Raw genomic sequence first — 17,384 nt, 5'->3', positions numbered from 1 at the left:
TAGAGTTTTGAATGTAAAGTAGATATGGTACAGGCTACTATAATCAGGTTCAAATGAGACAAATTGATTTTTATCTCATGGAACAATCCAGGACACATGGAGTAGCTCTGATAGCCTCCTGAATGTGGTTCACCCCTGACTATGTCTAGGAGACAATATCGCTCATTGTCTTTTTCCAGCCAATGGAAAAGGGAAAAATCTAGGGCCCGTGGCATTGTACTTATGAGGATGATCAAAACCAGAATACATATTTTTATACTTGTCACATTATCTAAATTTAATCATATGGTCGCATCTCATCCTAGCCTCAGTTAGGGGGAATGTCAACTGAATATAAAAATGAGGTTACTAGCCGGGCACCAGTGGCTCACACCTGTAATCCTAGCTACTCAGGAGGCTGAGATCTGAGGATCATGGTTCAAAGCCAGCCAGGGCAGGAAAGTCCATGAGACTCTTATCTCCAATCTCAGGAGACCAGAATTGGCTCAAGTGATAGAGCGTTAGCCTTGAGCTGAAGAGCTGAGGGACAGCACCCAGGCCCATAGTTCAAGCCCTATGATAAAAAAAAATGTGTTTACTATATAATATATAATATTTCAAGATACCTTTTCAGTACAAACCTTGAAGATGGCTATTTAATTATTAATTATGAAGTCTATATAGCAACTGGGAAAACATTATCTGCTAGGTAAACATACACATTTAGTATAATTATATTAAAATATTCAGGGAAAATTTAAATAATCATCCATGATATGATATGGGTAGTGTTCTGATATTTCTCCCTAGAAAAAAGTATCATCTTAAATGAAAAAGTCTGTGATGAGAGAATTATGTAATAGAAATTTAATTCATTTAAATGTCCTAGATAATTGGCCATTTTTGTGCTTATTTAAAGAAAATAAAAGTTTATACCTAAACAAAAATAATTGGTTACTTAGGAAAGATGGGGGAACTGGGTTCTGGGAATCTATTTCTGCCTCAAACTATGAAGCACTTTGGTCCAGGAAGGAGGTTACAATATTTTCATCTGTTTCTAAACCACATGAAGTGATTAGCAAATATTTGGTCCCCAGTAAGTATTTGGTAAAGTGAATTGCTTACTAAAAGTAGTAATTCAGTGGTAGGCTCTGAACAACACACTGCCAATATTTTTCCCCTCTTCCTTCCCTTTTTCTCTCCTCTTACCTCTCTTCTTCCTCTCCCAGTGCTCTCCCTCCTTCTCTTTCTCTACTATCCACCTTTCCTCCACTATTTTCTCTTGGTATTTATACTACTTCCTAAGATAAGCATGCCAAAGAAAATGTAACCTTTTCTTTCAAGATTTGCTTCAAAAGCTAAAGCATAATGTCAAGAAAAAGAAGATTGTTAGTTTTATTTGGATTGCTCTTTTGCTCTGTGGTTGTAGTTGATATTTAACAATATGCTTTGGGCAGCTCAGCACATGCCAAGTTGATATGTCTTTTATTCAACAGAGGACTGACTGATGATTGTGAAAAGTAACTCAATGTAGCCAGTATAGCTATTGCCCCAACTGGTATTTTTAATCTTCAAATTGTTAAACACATTCTGATGTATCTTAGAAATAGACACTAAATAGTGACTTTACTATAAAATCACTAGCTTAATCCTGCTTAATTCCAATTATTCCAGTGAGTATGTCATTTACATTTTTCCTTTGCTCAGAAAATATTTTACAATGAAATTAGGATTAGAAAGAAAATCATAGGAAAATGAGATTTATTTCTGAAATGTGTACCACAATATGTAAGATAAGAAGTTAGTTAAAATGTCTCTGTGTTTGCTTGGCATAGCAGCTCTCTAGCTGCTTAGAGCATTATTAGTGGGGTCTTTAGGTTCCTCAAAATCTAAACATAGATCTTCCCTACAACCCAGCCATACCACTTGTGGGCATCTGTCTAGAACATCACAAGCTGGGATATGGTAAAGACCTTTGCATATCCATGATTGTTGCTACATGATTCACAATAGCCAACCTATAGAACCAGCCTAGATGCTGTACAACAGATGAATGGATTAATAAAATGTGGTGCCTGTACACAATGGAATTTTACTCATTCTTTCAAAGACTAAGATTGTGTCATTTGTCAGGAAATGGATAGACCTAGTATGAACCATGCTAAGTGAAGTAAACCAAGCTCAGAAAGACAAAACAGTACATGTTTTCTCTTATATATGGAAGCTAGATCTAAAATATAACTGGACATGATAACCAATACGGGACTCTAGGCATTCACACACAGTCATACTAAAGATTACCCTGAGAAGAGGAGCACAAAGGTGTAACTTCTCTGAACATTTAAAATACTGTTTATTGAAATGAACTCCTCCAGGAAATGGAAATATGTCTTTATTATTGTTGTTGGTGGTGGTGGTGGTGGTAGTGGTGGTTATTTTTCCTTTGGGTTTTTTCTCTAGGAATGGTAAGGGGGGCACAGAAAGGGAGGAAGGAAGGGTGAACAAATAAACTCATGCTATTCAGTATACTCTATGTGGAAGGTGGGCAGGGATGGGGAGTGGAAGGAAGGGATGACATTGTCCAAAAAAAGAAATGTACTCATGACCTAACTTATGAAATAGTAGCCCCTCTGTACAATGTGTTAATAACAATAAAAATCATTTTTAAAAAATCTGCTTTGAAAACAAATCTATCATCAGAAAACAAATCTATCATCAGAAGAGAGGAGAATGTCAGATCTTTAGGTGTGACCTTGTCACTTGACACATAGGGAAACTGAGGCATAAAACCCCTAGCTTGGCTGTCACAGTTTTAGAAGATGGTAGCTATTACAATGTGTGCTTTTTTTACAATGTCTGTTATGATTTTTGTTCTGAGTTCCCTGTGAGATACAAGACAAACATCTTTCAGGTTCAGAGGTAGGGATGGGCAGCTATGTAGAGCTAAGTGGGAGGGAAGGGAGAAGAGAGGAAATGTCTATATCCTTGATGAGGTCATCTTCTGGGGGCCAGAGGGATGGATGGATGGATAGATAGATAGATAGATAGATAGATAGATAGATAGATAGATAGATAGATAGATAGATAGATAGATAGATAGACAAAATCTTTTTCAGTATACGTATATGCGTATACAATCTTTTTTCAGTGTATGTGTATGCATATATATTCAGTAAAATTTACTTCTGAAATTAAGTGTGATTTAATAAGCATGATATTTCTGAAATGCCATGATCATCTGAGACAAAGATCGAATAGAAATAAAACCCATGATGAGTCCAAGTCAACTCTTTCTCACCGTGAGTTAAAGGTTCATTCTGATCCACAAGTGGGCACGCATCTTCAGCGTGGTGTGTTGGGTGTGCGGTCAGGACTGATTTCGGCTGTGAAGCCTCCTTCTGCCCCGCACTCTCTCCTCTGAGCCTTTTCCTGGTGGCTAGTTCCCCTAGCTCTTGCCTGGAGAAGGTAATTGCACCCAGTGACAGCATCTTCCCTCTTTTCTGCTTGCAGAACAATCAACCATGACGACTGAATCAGGATCAGACTCGGAATCCAAGCCGGATCAGGAGGCAGAGCCCCAGGAGGCTGCTGCGGGTCCTCAGGGGCAGGCAGGGGCGCCGCCCGGGCCGCCCGAGCCCCCCAGCGGGAGCGGAGAGGAGGAGCCTGCGCTTGAGCAGTTCTCCGGGGCTGCAGCCCACAGCACCCCAGTGCGGAAGGAGGTGAGCTTGCCCTGGACACAACCAAGGCCCCTTTGCGGGCCCCGCCTTCACCTTGATCTCTTTGCACCAGTCCTCAACTACAGCTGAGGTCATCTGCTTGCATGCTGCTTAAGCTTTCCAGGAACGACTTTCCCTACCCTTGCTTGGGAAGTCCACCCTTAGATTAAAAAACCATTTAAGCCAGGTGCTGAAGGCTTACCCTGTAATCCTAGCTACTCAGGCCGCTGAGAGCTGAGAATCAAGGTTCAAAGCCAGCCTAGGTAGGAAAGTCAGTGACTTCCCTCTGATAATCACCTAAAATCCAGAGGTGGAGCTGTGGCTCAAAGTGGTAGAAGACTAGCCTTCAGCAAAAAAGCTCTAGGACAACACTCAGGCCCTGAGTTCAAGCCCTAGTACATTCTCTCTCTCTCTCTCTCTCTCTCTCTCTCTCTCTCTCTCTCTCTCTCTGTCTCTCTCTCTCTCTCACACACACACACACACACCACGAGCTGAACTCTGGACTGGAGGTTTGAATCATGTCTATATTTACCCTGTACATGTTACAGGAAAGATACTCAGAAAGCTGACAGTTTTAATTATGATTCTGACTTTAAGAGTCAGAACTGTTCTGATTTTCCTCAGGCATGATTCTGACCCCAATATTGCCCATCTACTTTTAGTGGATGTTCAGGTAGTCTGTCTCCCACTCTGTGCATCTGTTTTCAGTTCTATTTCCTATAACATGTTTGAGTTGTTACAAGTAACCTATTAATTTTAAAGATTTTCTTTCAAGAGACTGGAACATAGTGGAAGAGTATGTACTTGTGGACTTAGCATGTGAGAGGTCCTGGGTTTGATCACCACCATCATACACACACACACACACACACAATACACTTGATCTTAGCCAAAGAGCAGAGAAGCGAAACATACACACAATACAAAAGAATAAATTAATGGCTAATACACATGCCTTGAACGAACCCATGTTTAATTTCATCTTTAAATGCGCCTGCAGTGGAACTTGGAGCTTGAGGTCAGGTCCTGGACACTGTCCCTTAGCTTTTTTGCTCAAAGGTGGCGCTCTATCACTTGTGCCAAACATCTACTTTGGTTTTTGCTGATTAATGAGAAGTACAAGTTTCATGAAATTCCCTGCCTGGGCTGGCTTTAAACCACAATCCTCAGGTATCATACTCCTGAGTAACTAAGATTCTAAGTGTAAGCCAGTAGGTGGCTTATTTAAATGTCTTTTGTCTTAAAATTTCAAACGTGGAATTGAAATGTCTTAGAGTTCTAAATGGTACATAGAGAACAAATCCAGAATCCCTATGAGTGATTGACATGTCAGAGTTCAGAGGATTTGTATTGAGCTTGAAATTTTAGAAGATAATCAAGAGAAGGAACAGTAAATTAGCATATGTGAAAAATCTCAAAGTCAACTCCTTGCTATAATCTCAACACACGGTTATAATACCAAAATACGTATATATATAGCCACATTATTTCTTTTCCCAAGGCACTTACAAGTTCTGTGCTTTTTTTATTTTATTATTTATTTTTATTGTCAAGGTGATATACAGAGGGGGTTACAGTTACATAACTAAGGTAATAAGTACATTTCTTGTTGAACTTTTTACCCCTCCCTCATTTTTCTCCTACTTTCCCTCCTTCTTCTCCCCCCCCAAGTTGTACAGATTATTGCCATCATATTTACATGTATATCTGTTGCATTGGCTTCCCCCTTGTCCTTTATCTCACCATTTTGTTGTCCCTCTTTCCTTCCCTAATTCAGATAAAGGTTCTGCTTTTGAATAGTGTCAATAGTCAAATTTATTTTCCCTTTTCTAATCTAAGGGGGCTCATTAATTGCTGAGAACACCATCTCAGCCTTGTAGACAAAATCTAAGGGGCTGCTTTTGTTAGCAACATAGTTTTACTTAGCTTTGTCTTTTATGTGGAGTCAAGATGGTAGTATTTAACATTTATATTTGTACATTTATTTCTTTTCATTCGAACATTTTATGTCTGCCTGGCTTTGTTCATTCATAATTCTGAAAAAATGAATGAAAATGGGGAACAGTTATAGAAAAGAATGAATATCTTATGCCTACATCAACTGTATAGAGCCACATGTTAACATAAATAAATGCATCATTAGCAATATCATTATTATGTGGGTATTACAGGTTGTACATTTACAGCACAGATGCTATACCTAAGTACTGGCCTAGGCCTGTATAGCAAGCCATGGACATATGCTTATAAACATAGACAAACATATTAATATAGTAAAATATATACACTGTATGTATGTGAATATCTACATATCTATATCTATCTCTCATATAAAATTGATCTTACAGTCATGTTGAACAGCACTATATGAGATTGAGATTAAATGAGACAGAAAATGAGCCATGAAAAGACGTCTTCAGCACTTGATGGAGGTTGCTGCTGTTAACCTCATTGTTAAGATTTACAGTAAACTTCTCTTAGAAGCATACTCTAAAATAATCTTATTAGCACAGTATAGTAACTACATAAACCAGTAACAGGATTGCTTATTATCAAGTGCTCTGTACGTGCACATATGTTCTATACGTTTGTGTGTATGTGTGCCAGTTCTGAGGCTTAAACTCAGGGCACTGTCCCTGAACTTCTACCACTTGAGACCCAGCTCTACTTCTGGACTTTTTTGTAGTTTAATGGAGGTAGGAGTCACACAGACTTTCCTTTCCAGGCTGGCTTTGAACTGCAATCCTCAGATCTCAGCCTTCTGAGTAGCTAGGATTACAGCTGTGAGCCACTGGTGCCTGGCTTATGTGCTATACTTTCATATGACTGGAATGTAGTCGGTTTGTTGACACTAGCTATCACCACAAGCAATGAAAAGTTCAGTGCTGTATGATGTCACAATGGCTATGACATCAGCAGGTAGTAGGAATTTTTCAGCTCTATTTTAATCTTAAGAAACCATCATCATGTGTGTAGTCTGTGGCTAACACATTATAGGGTCAATGACTTTGGGCTAAATCTCCTATAGTCAGATGTTTAGAACCCCAACTAGAGAAATGACACTAAGGCACAGAGTGGAAGGCACCTGGCCACACAGGGCTAAGGCCTAAGTTAGTACTGTTTTCTGATCACCGCCAGCATCAAAGGACGCCCCCTGGCCTACTGGCCTCACATTTTTCTATCTACAAAATGAAGAACACAGAAACTCAACTCAGAAGAACTCAGAACATTTCTAAGAGTCTTCCATAAAGTTCTTGACCTCATACCAGGAAAGCCATTTGTGTTGGAGGTAACATGGAGTGTGTTTTGGTACTTTGTCTACAGCAATATTTGAAACATGGGTTTCGCTGGATTTCGCAGTCTAGGTGACTGCTGTTGTGACCTTAGGAGAGTTTTGTATGCTTCCTGATTCTGTCTGTCCTCATACAAATAACAGCTGCAGTGAAGACTGAAGGAAAGAGACAATTGGCTAAAATGGCTAATTTTGATATATTTTTAAATTACAGTGTACAAATGACTATGGCTGAGATTTAACTTGAGGTACTCTCTAGTCTTCTAGAGCTGTTGAAGTTATTTTTAAATGTGTTATGTGCCTAAGTAGTAACTCTCTCTTTCAGATGTTTCCAGAATAGACTTTTCCATTGAGTAATAATGGCATAAGATCCTTCTGCAAAAAAAAAAAAAAGTAACCTAGAAAGTTTATTCTCAAACACTTTTTAAAATTTTTTTGTAGAGGAGAAATGAAATTTCATCTTCCCTAATACATAGAAAAAAAGTTGATTCCAGGTGAAATTTAAATAAAAGTATACTTTCAGTTGGCTTGCCCCTCTAACATTTATTATGATTATTGATCCATAATTCCAGGGTTAGAAAACTCTTCTTTAAATCACCTCTAGGCCACAATCTATTATTTTCTTGCTTTTTTGTTTAATTTTTAATACTTTTGTATGGAAAGAATAATTATCAAAACAGTTTGGATAAGATTCCAGAGCAGGTTTTCTTTGGTTCATTGACTTTTTTACATTGAAGCTTACCTTCCCAGCTACTTTGGCCTTTCACATTGATTATTCACAGTTTCATTGTTGTTGTTTTGGTTTTGGTTTTTTGAGACAGGAGCTCAATATGCAGTCCAGGCTGGCCTTAAACTACTCAATTTCCTATTGCCTCACCTGTGATCACAGGCATGTGCTATGATACCTCCCAGCTATTCAGTTATTTTCTTGATTTGTTTCTATAAGCTCATCAGATTGATCTATTAAGAACATCAAGACTTTGCCTAGAGTTCCTAGACATTGTAGTAGAGAGAAAAGCTTGCAGAATAGCTTATTATTAATATTTGAGATTATCTAAAATCTAAAAGGAAAACACCCAAAATGACTGTGGTTATAAGACAGTAGAGTTGAATAAGAAAAACAAGTTGAGATGATAAAATATGTGTAGTGCCTTTTTTAAAGATCCCTAGCATTGGGGCTGGGAAGGTAGCTCAGTGGTAGAGTGCTTTCCTTACATGCATGAGGCCCTGGGTTCGATTCCTCAGCACCACATAAGCAAAAAGAAAAAAAGCCAGAAGTGGCGCTGTGGCTCAAGTGGTAGAGTGCTAGCCTTGAGCTGAAGAGCTGAGGGACAGCGCCCAGGCCTCACGACCGGACCCAAAAAAAAAAAAAAAGATCCCTAGCATTTTTGTCTTGAGGCCTAGAGTATATTCATGTGAGAGGAAATTTCATGGCTATTTCAGGGCCCTCTACCTAAACTATTAATATGCCTCTAAATATTAGTATTTTAAAATATTAGTATTATGTGGCCTAATTTAAAATATAATTAAAAATAAAATATTAGTGTTCTGTGGCCTATACCTAAAATATTAGTATTTTAAAATATTAGTATTGTGGCCTGTCAATACAGATATGCATACTAGTAGATATGGTAGCCATGTATTACATTTGCATTGCCACTGTTGTGGTCATTAAATAGAGGAATGTAGAATAATAATTGGAGAGCAACACACAGGAAGATTACAAGGGGAGTGACTCCAGGGAGAATTTCACAATGACATAGGAAGTCTTCTGTAATATTGAGGCTGGCCTGGACTAGACTGTTGTGATTCAAAGGCAGCTTAAAGTTTTTAGAGAGATTTGGTCTGTTCTCCTCCTGGCTCATTACAACAAAAGAAAACAGACTTAGGGGATTACTTGGTGAAGAATTTTACTGCTGCTTTCATTGAATTGATGTAGAACTAAATCAAACATTTTAACAGTTGTAAAATTACTGGAGAGATTAATACTTGGAAGCTTTCTAAAGCCTTAAAGTTTATAAGATAAACTTGTAAGTTTATGGATAGAGCATATAGAACAAGTCAAGGAATGTAGACAGGTCCAATGAATCATGAAAATAGTATACCTAAGACAAGATCCAGATGCTTTGTTTTAGAGGCCTGGACTATCCAATGCCTTTAAAAATCCAAAAGGCTATTCTTCCTTCTTTGCTTAGTGGACTCTTGATAGCATTTGCTAGTTCAGTGTTTCTAAAATTAATCCCAAGTCAAACTGAAATAAGGCCCTATTGGTTCATTTAAATGGCCAAAGTTGTCTGGGTGAGACATATCATTATAAAATACTTGTGTATGGCAGGGCACTGTGGCTAGCACCTGTAATTCTAGCTATGTAGGAAGCTGAAATCTGAGGACTGTGGTTCAAAGCCAGCCCTAGATAGAAAAGTCCAATTAACCAGCAAAAAGCTGGAAGTGAAGCTGTGGCCTAAGTGGTAGAGCACCAGCCTTAAATGAAAAAGCAAAGCAAGAGTGGAGACCCTGAGTTCAAGCCCCACTATTTGGTACATGCATGTGTGCGTGCATGCGTGCGTGTGCACACACACACACAATCATATATATAGATGGAGATATAGATTCCTGATGTGCTGTTCAGATGCTTCTCATCCTCTAGGAAAGAGGAAAACAGTCTGTCTCTCAAGTGTTGTGCCTTTGTATGAGCAATGCAATATTTATTTCCTGTCTTGCAGTAAAAACTGCTCATTGTTGCTTTTACCAGGTCACTGACAAGGAACGGGAGTTTGCTGCTGCTGCTGCAAAACAACTCGAGTATCAGCAATTGGAAGACGATAAACTTTCTCAGAAATCATCTAGCAGCAAACTCTCTCGGTCTCCACTGAAGATCGTCAAAAAGCCTAAAAGCATGCAGTGCAAAGTAATACTTTTGGATGGATCCGAATATACCTGTGATGTGGAGGTAAGGGTGTGTTTTAAAACTTCAGGGCTGCAGATATATTGAGCTGGGGAATGTCGGGAGAAAACATACAAGATGACTCTTGATTCTTTTTCCAGACTTCTGGAAAATTTTTTAGCTCTAGTCTGTAAATATAGAATTATTTCCAACTTTTAACAGGAGAACAAATTACTAAAACTATGTATAGTGCACCAAAATTTAGAATAGGTCTTTACGTATTGGAAAAAAAATTAAGGTGGAATTTCTTAACACTTTCCAGGACAGGAACAAAAATGGAGGGTTATTCTTTCTGTGTAAATTCTTTAAATATGGTTGGCTATGGGCTCATTTTGACAATAACCATGTATTTCTCTTGTTTAGGGCATGAGTACTTTTTTAAGTGGCTGTAGAGCTTCTATGTCAAAGGCTATAGCTCTCTCTCTGTTTCTTTGAAAAGAAAAGCAAAATTCCAGTGGGAGAAAGGACAGTTGGGTGATTTTTGTCAGAGATGTTAGCAAGATCAAGTTATCAAAAAGAGTAACACTGCCTGTCAGAAGCTACAGTTGGATGTTGTATGGGTCTCTGAGTGTCATGCAATAGCCACGCACATGAACTGGCACTCTGGAGGAGGTCCTGTGGGCATCCTGAAGGCATGACTTGCTCATTCTTCCTTCCTCCAGCCCCTATCCTTGTTTCCCAGAGAGGGAGTCACATGTCTACCACACCAGCCCCTCCCTGCAGGCTTCTACAGTCTTTTGTTCCCTGACAGCTAAAGACGTTGAAGTCATCTGTCATTCACCATGGTCAGAGCACCTGTGTGTGTGTGGCCACAATTTCTATTCTTCTTTCTCTTAACAGCCATCACCGAGCCATCTGGTTTTCCTTCATCTGCCTCCACTTTCTCCTTCTTACAACCCTCTTAGTGTTCCGCATGTATTTTGTATAGTGTACCCGTATGCCCAGTGCCTTTTTTGTAATAGAAGATTCAAATATGTTTCACATGGATAGTGTCATCCAGGATAAGGGTAAGGAATGGGCTACTAGCTTATTATAGATTGAAGCAACATAGAAAAAATTTTAATAAATTCTTATCTCAAAATTTACTTAATCTAACCAGGCACCAGTGGCTCCCATCTGTATTCCTAGTTAACTGAGAAGGCAGAGATCTGAGGATTGTGGTTCAAAGCCACTCTGGGCAGGAAAAGCTATAAGACTTTTATCTTCAGTTAACTAGAAAAATAAAAGCTGAAAATGGAGGTATTGCTCAAGTAGTAAAGGCCAGCCTTGAGAAAGCTAAGGGACAGTCCTATGCCCTGAGTTCAAGCTGCAGTACTTGAGAAAGCTAAGGGACAGTCTTATGCCCTGAGTTCAAGCTGCAGTACTAACACATAAACACACACACACACACACACACACACACACACACACACACACACACTTATGTAATCTAGTTTGGTTTGAGTGATAAACCTATCCAAAGCATTTCAAACTACACATATAGGCTGGGCAATGGTGAGTCACGTATTCCTAGCTACTCAGGAGATCTGAGGATCACATTTTAACGCTAAGCCTGAATGGCTCAAAGTGGTAGAGCAATAGCCTTGAGCAAAAGAGCTCAGTGACAGCACACAGGGCCCGAGTCAAGCCCCGTGACTAACAAAAAAAAATGCACATAGAGGATGTCTTGACTATGAAAAAAATGCAGACTGAATAGCCCACATAAAATATAATAAAATTCGCAAAGAAAATAAAGTAAAAATAAAATTATTTAATCTGTCTTATGCTGACTTGTAGAATCATCCTATAGCCTAAAGATGTTAGTTTTTTTTTCCTTTTAATAAAATACTTCTGTTAAGCCTGGCGCTGGTGGCTCATGCCTGTAATCCTAGCTACTTAGGAGGCTGAGATCTGAGGATTGCAGTTCAAAGCCAGTCCAGGCAGGAACATCCATGAGACTCTTATCTCCAATTAAATACCAGAAGACCAGAAGTGGTACTGTGGCTTAAAGTGATAGATTTCTAGCTTTGAGTGGAAAAAAAAACTAAGGGACTGAGTTCAAGCCCCACAACCAACAACAACAAAAATAAAAAATTGTTAATCTGATATAAAACACGTTTTGGTATAAAAACACCACAGAACACTATGAGGAGAATATTTTCAGACATTGATAGTAGATTAAAAACAGTGTAGTTGATGCTGACAATTTTGTAGAGACAATTATGTGGAGAAGATAAGGAAATTTAAATGTGGCAAAGTTCAATGGACTCATTTGGTGCTGATTGGTTGAAAAAGAAAAGGTTGTCAGTCAGAGTAGGTGTGGGTGGCTCACTCTTGTAATGCTCACTCAGGAGGCTGAGTCCTGAAGATCAGAATTTGAAACAAGCCAGTGCAGAAAAGTACTGGATTTCATTTCAACCAGCAAAAATGCAGGACTAGAGGCCTGGCTCAAATGGTAGAGCACCAGCCATGAGCAAGAAAGCCAAGTAAGAGCTGTGGTATTGCTTCTGAGGTGGCAATGAGATGCTAGTTGAAAATGTCTCTTCTCTTTTGGCATATACTTTAGAAAGTAAAGCTTGGCTGGAACGTATACATGGCACATTCTAGGTAAATAGACTTAAAACACATACCTTTTTGTTTTGCTTGGTTTTGTCTCGGTACATGCGCTTGGACACAGGGCTTCAGGCTCACTTGGGCTTTCTTGCTCGGATCTGGTGCTCTACCACTTGGGTTATGCCTGCAGCCCAGCTTTTTGCTAATTAAAGATGGAGTTTTTCAGACTCTTTTGCCCAGGCTGGCTTTGAATTAAGGTCTTCCAACTCTCCACCTCCTGAGTAGATAGGATTACAGACACTGGCACCTGGCTAAGAAGTCAGATTTTAATAAACATTAAAAACATGTTTTAACCAGGAGCTGGTGGCTTATGCCTGTAATCATAGCTACTCAGGAGGCTGAGATCTGAGGATCTCGGTTCTAAGCCAGCCTGGGCAGAAAATTCCCCATGAGACTCTTATCTGCAATGAACCACTCAAAAACCAGAAGTGAAGCCAAGGCTCAAAATGGTAAAATGGTCGGCCTTGAGTTCAAGCTTCCTGACCACCACCATCAACAACAGTAATAACAAAACAAAAATAAATTTGTGTGTGTGTGTGTGTGTGTGTTTTAGATGTTAATCTTGAGACCATGTATACTTTGTAATAATAAGAATCTCAGGAGGAATTGTAGGGGCACTTAGGGAGGCCACCTGATTTTCAGGTGCTCCTTGACAATTTCCATGGCCTGTTCCTACTTGTGGCATGAAAAGACTCAGATACTTAGACATACTGGAAGCAACCGCATTACAGGTTAATCCCTTTTCCCAGTGCCTGTAGTTGGAGGGGAATTAAGAGCAGAATGACGGGGGCAGCAACAGGCGGAACTCTTCTACAAATTTAATAAGGCATCCCAGAGAATTTTCTTTTAATGAACTCGTGATGATTTCTCCCATGACTTGCTTAATGCCTTCATTATTGTACCCTCAAAATGAATGAGGCTCAGCTGTGCCATGAGGCTCAGCTCTGCTCTTAATTGTGATAATTTGCGTCATCTCTGAAAGGGCCCCTTCCAGTACAAGGTAGCATTTCCCCTGGCCCAGCAGTGTCTCTGCAGAAGAGACCCAGTGACCCAGAAAAGAGCCATATAAGGCGCAGTTTTCTGAAGGCAATGACTGGATACAATCCAGCTGTTCAGTTCCTGCCTGTCCCCCTCCCATTTTTTTTTTTTGGTTGGTGGTGTTGCCTTTTTTATGTTTTTTTTTTATTGTAAAAATAGTATACAGAGGCGTTTCAGTTACATGAGTAAGGTAATGAGTACATTTCCTATCAAGCATTGTTACCTACTGCTTTGTTTTCCCCCTACTATCCCTTCCCGTCCCACCAGCCCAACTCTCCCCTCCCCCCCCATTGTCAAGTTCATTTTCATCATAGTGTCTTGTACATTAGAAAAATGTATATACCAGATGCAGGGCACTGAAGTCAAATACAGTGAAAACAGGTGTTATATCATGGGGGAAGAACATACAAGAGAAACAAAAAAATCACGTAGTACATTTTAGAGACCTTAAAAACAATAGAAAGAAAGAAAAAACAAGTTGTGTCCCTATCTTGGGGTTCATTTCACTGAACATCATCTTACATGGTCATATGTACATAGCTTTTGTCCTTTTCTGATTGTCCTAAACTTATACCAGTTATTGCAAATCAGGGAAACCATGGGACCCATGTTTCTTTGGGCCTGGCTTACTTCACTTAATATAATTTTTTCCAAGTCTTTCATTTCCTAACAAATGGGGCAATGTCATTCTTTCTGATGGAGGCATAGAACTCCATATATCACATTTTCTTGATCCATTCATCTACTGATGGGCATCTGGGTTGGTTCCATATCTTAGCTATGGTAAATAATGCTGTGATAAATATAGTTGTGCTGGTAGCTTTAGTATAGCCTTGTTTGTGATCGTTTGGGTAAATACCTAAAAGTGGGATTGCTGAGTCATAGGGGAGCTCTATGTGGAGTCTTTCCAGTGACTTCCATATTGCTTTCCAAAGCAGTTGAATTTTGCATTCTCACCAACAATGCAGTAGGGTTCCCTTTTGGCCACATCCCCTCCAGCATCTGTCATTATTAGAGTTCTTGGTTATAGACATTCTAACTGGGGTGAGGTGGCATCTCAATGTTGTTTTGATTTGCATTTCTTCTATGGCTAGAGAAGTTGAGCATTTCTTCATGTGTCTATTGGCCATTCTTATTTCCCCTTCAGAGAAGTTTCTCTTATTTATTTAGCCCACTTATTTATTGGGCAGTTGTTTCTTTGAGGATTTGTTGTTGGGGAATTTAATTTTTTGAGTTCCAGGTATATTTTAGATATGAGACCCTTGTCCATTGTATGGCTAGTGAAGATCTTCTCCCAATTCGTGGGTTTTCTATTGATCTTGATAGCTGTGTCCTTTGCCATGCAGAAACTCTGCAGCTTCATGCAATCCCATTTGTCCAACCGTTGTTTGATTTGTTGTGTTTCTGGGTCTCTATTGAGAAAATTTCAGCCTGTGTCAAGGAATCCTAGAGTTTCTCCTGTTCCTTCCTGTAATGTTTTCATAGTGTCTGCTTTGACAACGAGGTCTTTGATCCATTTGGAGTTGATTCTGGTGCAGAGTAATATATAGGGATCTAGCTTTAGTTTTCTACAGGTGTTTAACCAATTTTGCCAGCAGCATTTACTGAAGAGGCTGCCTTTCTTCCATTCTATCGCCCCTCCCATTTTAATGTCTATCTTTGCCGGATTTTCCCTAACATTAGAGTATACAATGCTTTCCACTTGGAAAACTTTCTCCTCCATAATTTGTTCAAATTCAGTCTTATGTGCAGTATAAGAAAAGGTCTTACTGTAGGAAATACACCCTAATCAGATTTACCTATAGGCCAACAAAACCACTAATGTTGTGAGTTTTGCCTTCATACTGACAAATACTTTTCAACTGACAGATAGCACAAGCATGTTCCTATGGACAGTTTATTATCATTGTTGATGTTTGCTTCTAAGCATAACTATGTAAGTCCCTCAAGTCAGAGGAGATAGTATCCATGGGGTTTATTTTATTTTATTCTCATTGCTTCTGCAGACTGTCTTTGGTCTGATTAGACACAGTGTCTCCTAGTGACTGTCCAGTTAGACATTTTCACCCTCTTATTTGAGGACTGTCCTTAGTAATGCAGTCTGCTTTGGTTTGAGAAAAATGTCAGACTTGATCCCGGTTTTATAGCTTAATAGATTCTCTGCTGTGTGGTATAACATTTGAGTGTGTGTGTGTGTGTGTGTGTGTGTGTGTGTGTGTGTGTGTGTGTGTGTGTGTACTGTTTGGCCTACATTCCACTAACGGCTCTCTAAGGTGAATTGGTTTCTAGCATTGCTGGAAAATGGTGGAAGGTTTATATTGTAGGGGTTACATCAAAAGGCCCTGCTGGCTTTCTCTCCCCATCTGGAGCCACCGTTTACTTAGATCCTAAATACTGGCAGTTCAGTAGTGTGGAAGACTGAGTTTATAGAAATTCACTGTCAATCTGCACACCCTAGGGGAAAATGCCATAGAACCAGCCACCCTGGAAAGAAGGATTATAATCGAAGCCGAGGTAAACCTAAATGGAGATCTTTGCATGAACCATTGAAACCATAAAAGCATTAAAACCATGAAATTGGGCACCAGTTGCTCACACTTGTAATTAGAACTACTCAGGAGCTGAGACTTAAGATCATGGTTTGAAGCTAGCGTGGTTAGGAAAGGCCACTTGACTCTTATCTCCAGTTAACCAGGAAAAGGCTGGAAGGGGAGGTGTGGCTTAATTGGTAGAGTACTAGCATGAGCAGAAAAAGCTGCAGGTCAGAGACCAGGCCCTGAGTTCAAGCCTCAGTAACCCCCCCCCCCCCCGCCCCCCACACACACGCATGCACGCACGCACGCACGCACATGAAAGCCTGGGTTTTTGTCTTAAAGACCTTCTCCAGAGGCCTAATGGTTGAATGATTTCTGTGAACGAATTTGGTCCACCCAGATTGGGCCTAAAGTCTGGGATAAGAACAAGCTGGCTCCAACATCCTGTGTTCTCTACTTACTCAAATTCGGTTGGCAAACCCAACTTCCATAATGTATGTGATTAAAATACTTTCTAGTCCCTTGACTGGATAGTGAATCCCATTGTCCTAATTCAGAAAGTTGGTTACACATTGATTTTTGTGAATTATAAGAAACACATAATTATAAAATGCTAAATGATTTCTTCATAGCCTGCACAAGAATTGTTCGTTTAATCATGAAGGTTTTCATTAGCAATGGTATATTTCAATTTCTCCTTGAACATGACCCTCTTCCCAGTGGTTCTCTGCTCAACTGAATGACTAGCTATGTCCAAACACCTATCAGTGCTGCCATCAAGCAGTTTCTACTTAACTAGGGATGTCCCTAGGGACTTTAAGAGATGGAAGGACATTAATTAACTTTGTCTCCTTGTGACAAGGCTCTTTCATGCAACCATAGGAATAGTTGCCTACAAGGACTATTAATATGCAATGTCTCATCACCTGATAAAGTTAGCATTAAATCTTCCCAAGGTATTGAGATGTGTTCTCACTAAAGCTTGATGAAGATAGATTCTCTTTTTACTAAAATAGTTTAACCTATTCTTCTGTTCTTTATTTTTAAAGTTTAATATACTTTAATAGTCCATCATGAGCATAGACATAGTCTATTAAACACTCTCAAGAATATTAAGTTTGAACATGTGGACATATATGTCAAGAAATAGAAACAATAAAGCCCTCTGGTATGTCTCTGTGTTGTAGATTATGTTCTAGAGACTTTGGGATTTGAATGCTTTCTGGATGCCCAACTAATGGATGGGGAAACTCACTAAGGAATTCTTTTTGCCCAGGTGCTCAGCTGAG

At 39.4% G+C, this 17,384-nt stretch overlaps 1 protein-coding gene across 8 annotated transcripts in view; it reads left to right on the top strand.

Annotated features, from left to right (window-relative positions):
- Epb41l3 (erythrocyte membrane protein band 4.1 like 3) overlaps positions 1 to 17,384 on the top strand; it is a 256,993-nt gene that overhangs the window by 159,001 nt on the left and 80,608 nt on the right. For 7 of the 8 annotated variants that reach the window (XM_042699183.1, XM_042699177.1, XM_042699180.1 and 4 more), the window contains exons 2-3: positions 3,490 to 3,698; positions 9,740 to 9,937. In XM_042699183.1, coding sequence (XP_042555117.1) covers positions 3,501 to 3,698; positions 9,740 to 9,937 — 396 coding nt within the window. In that variant the 5' untranslated portion in view covers positions 3,490 to 3,500. The remainder of the gene's footprint in view (positions 1 to 3,489; positions 3,699 to 9,739; positions 9,938 to 17,384) is intronic. The other variant, XM_042699182.1, reaches the window with a different exon arrangement.

This window comes from Dipodomys spectabilis, unplaced genomic scaffold (genome assembly GCF_019054845.1).
Source record: "Dipodomys spectabilis isolate Male_0828 unplaced genomic scaffold, ASM1905484v1 ptg000235l, whole genome shotgun sequence".
NCBI lineage: Eukaryota > Metazoa > Chordata > Mammalia > Rodentia > Heteromyidae > Dipodomys > Dipodomys spectabilis.
Note: the sequence above shows the minus strand (reverse complement) of the source record. Positions and strands in the feature narration are given on the sequence as shown.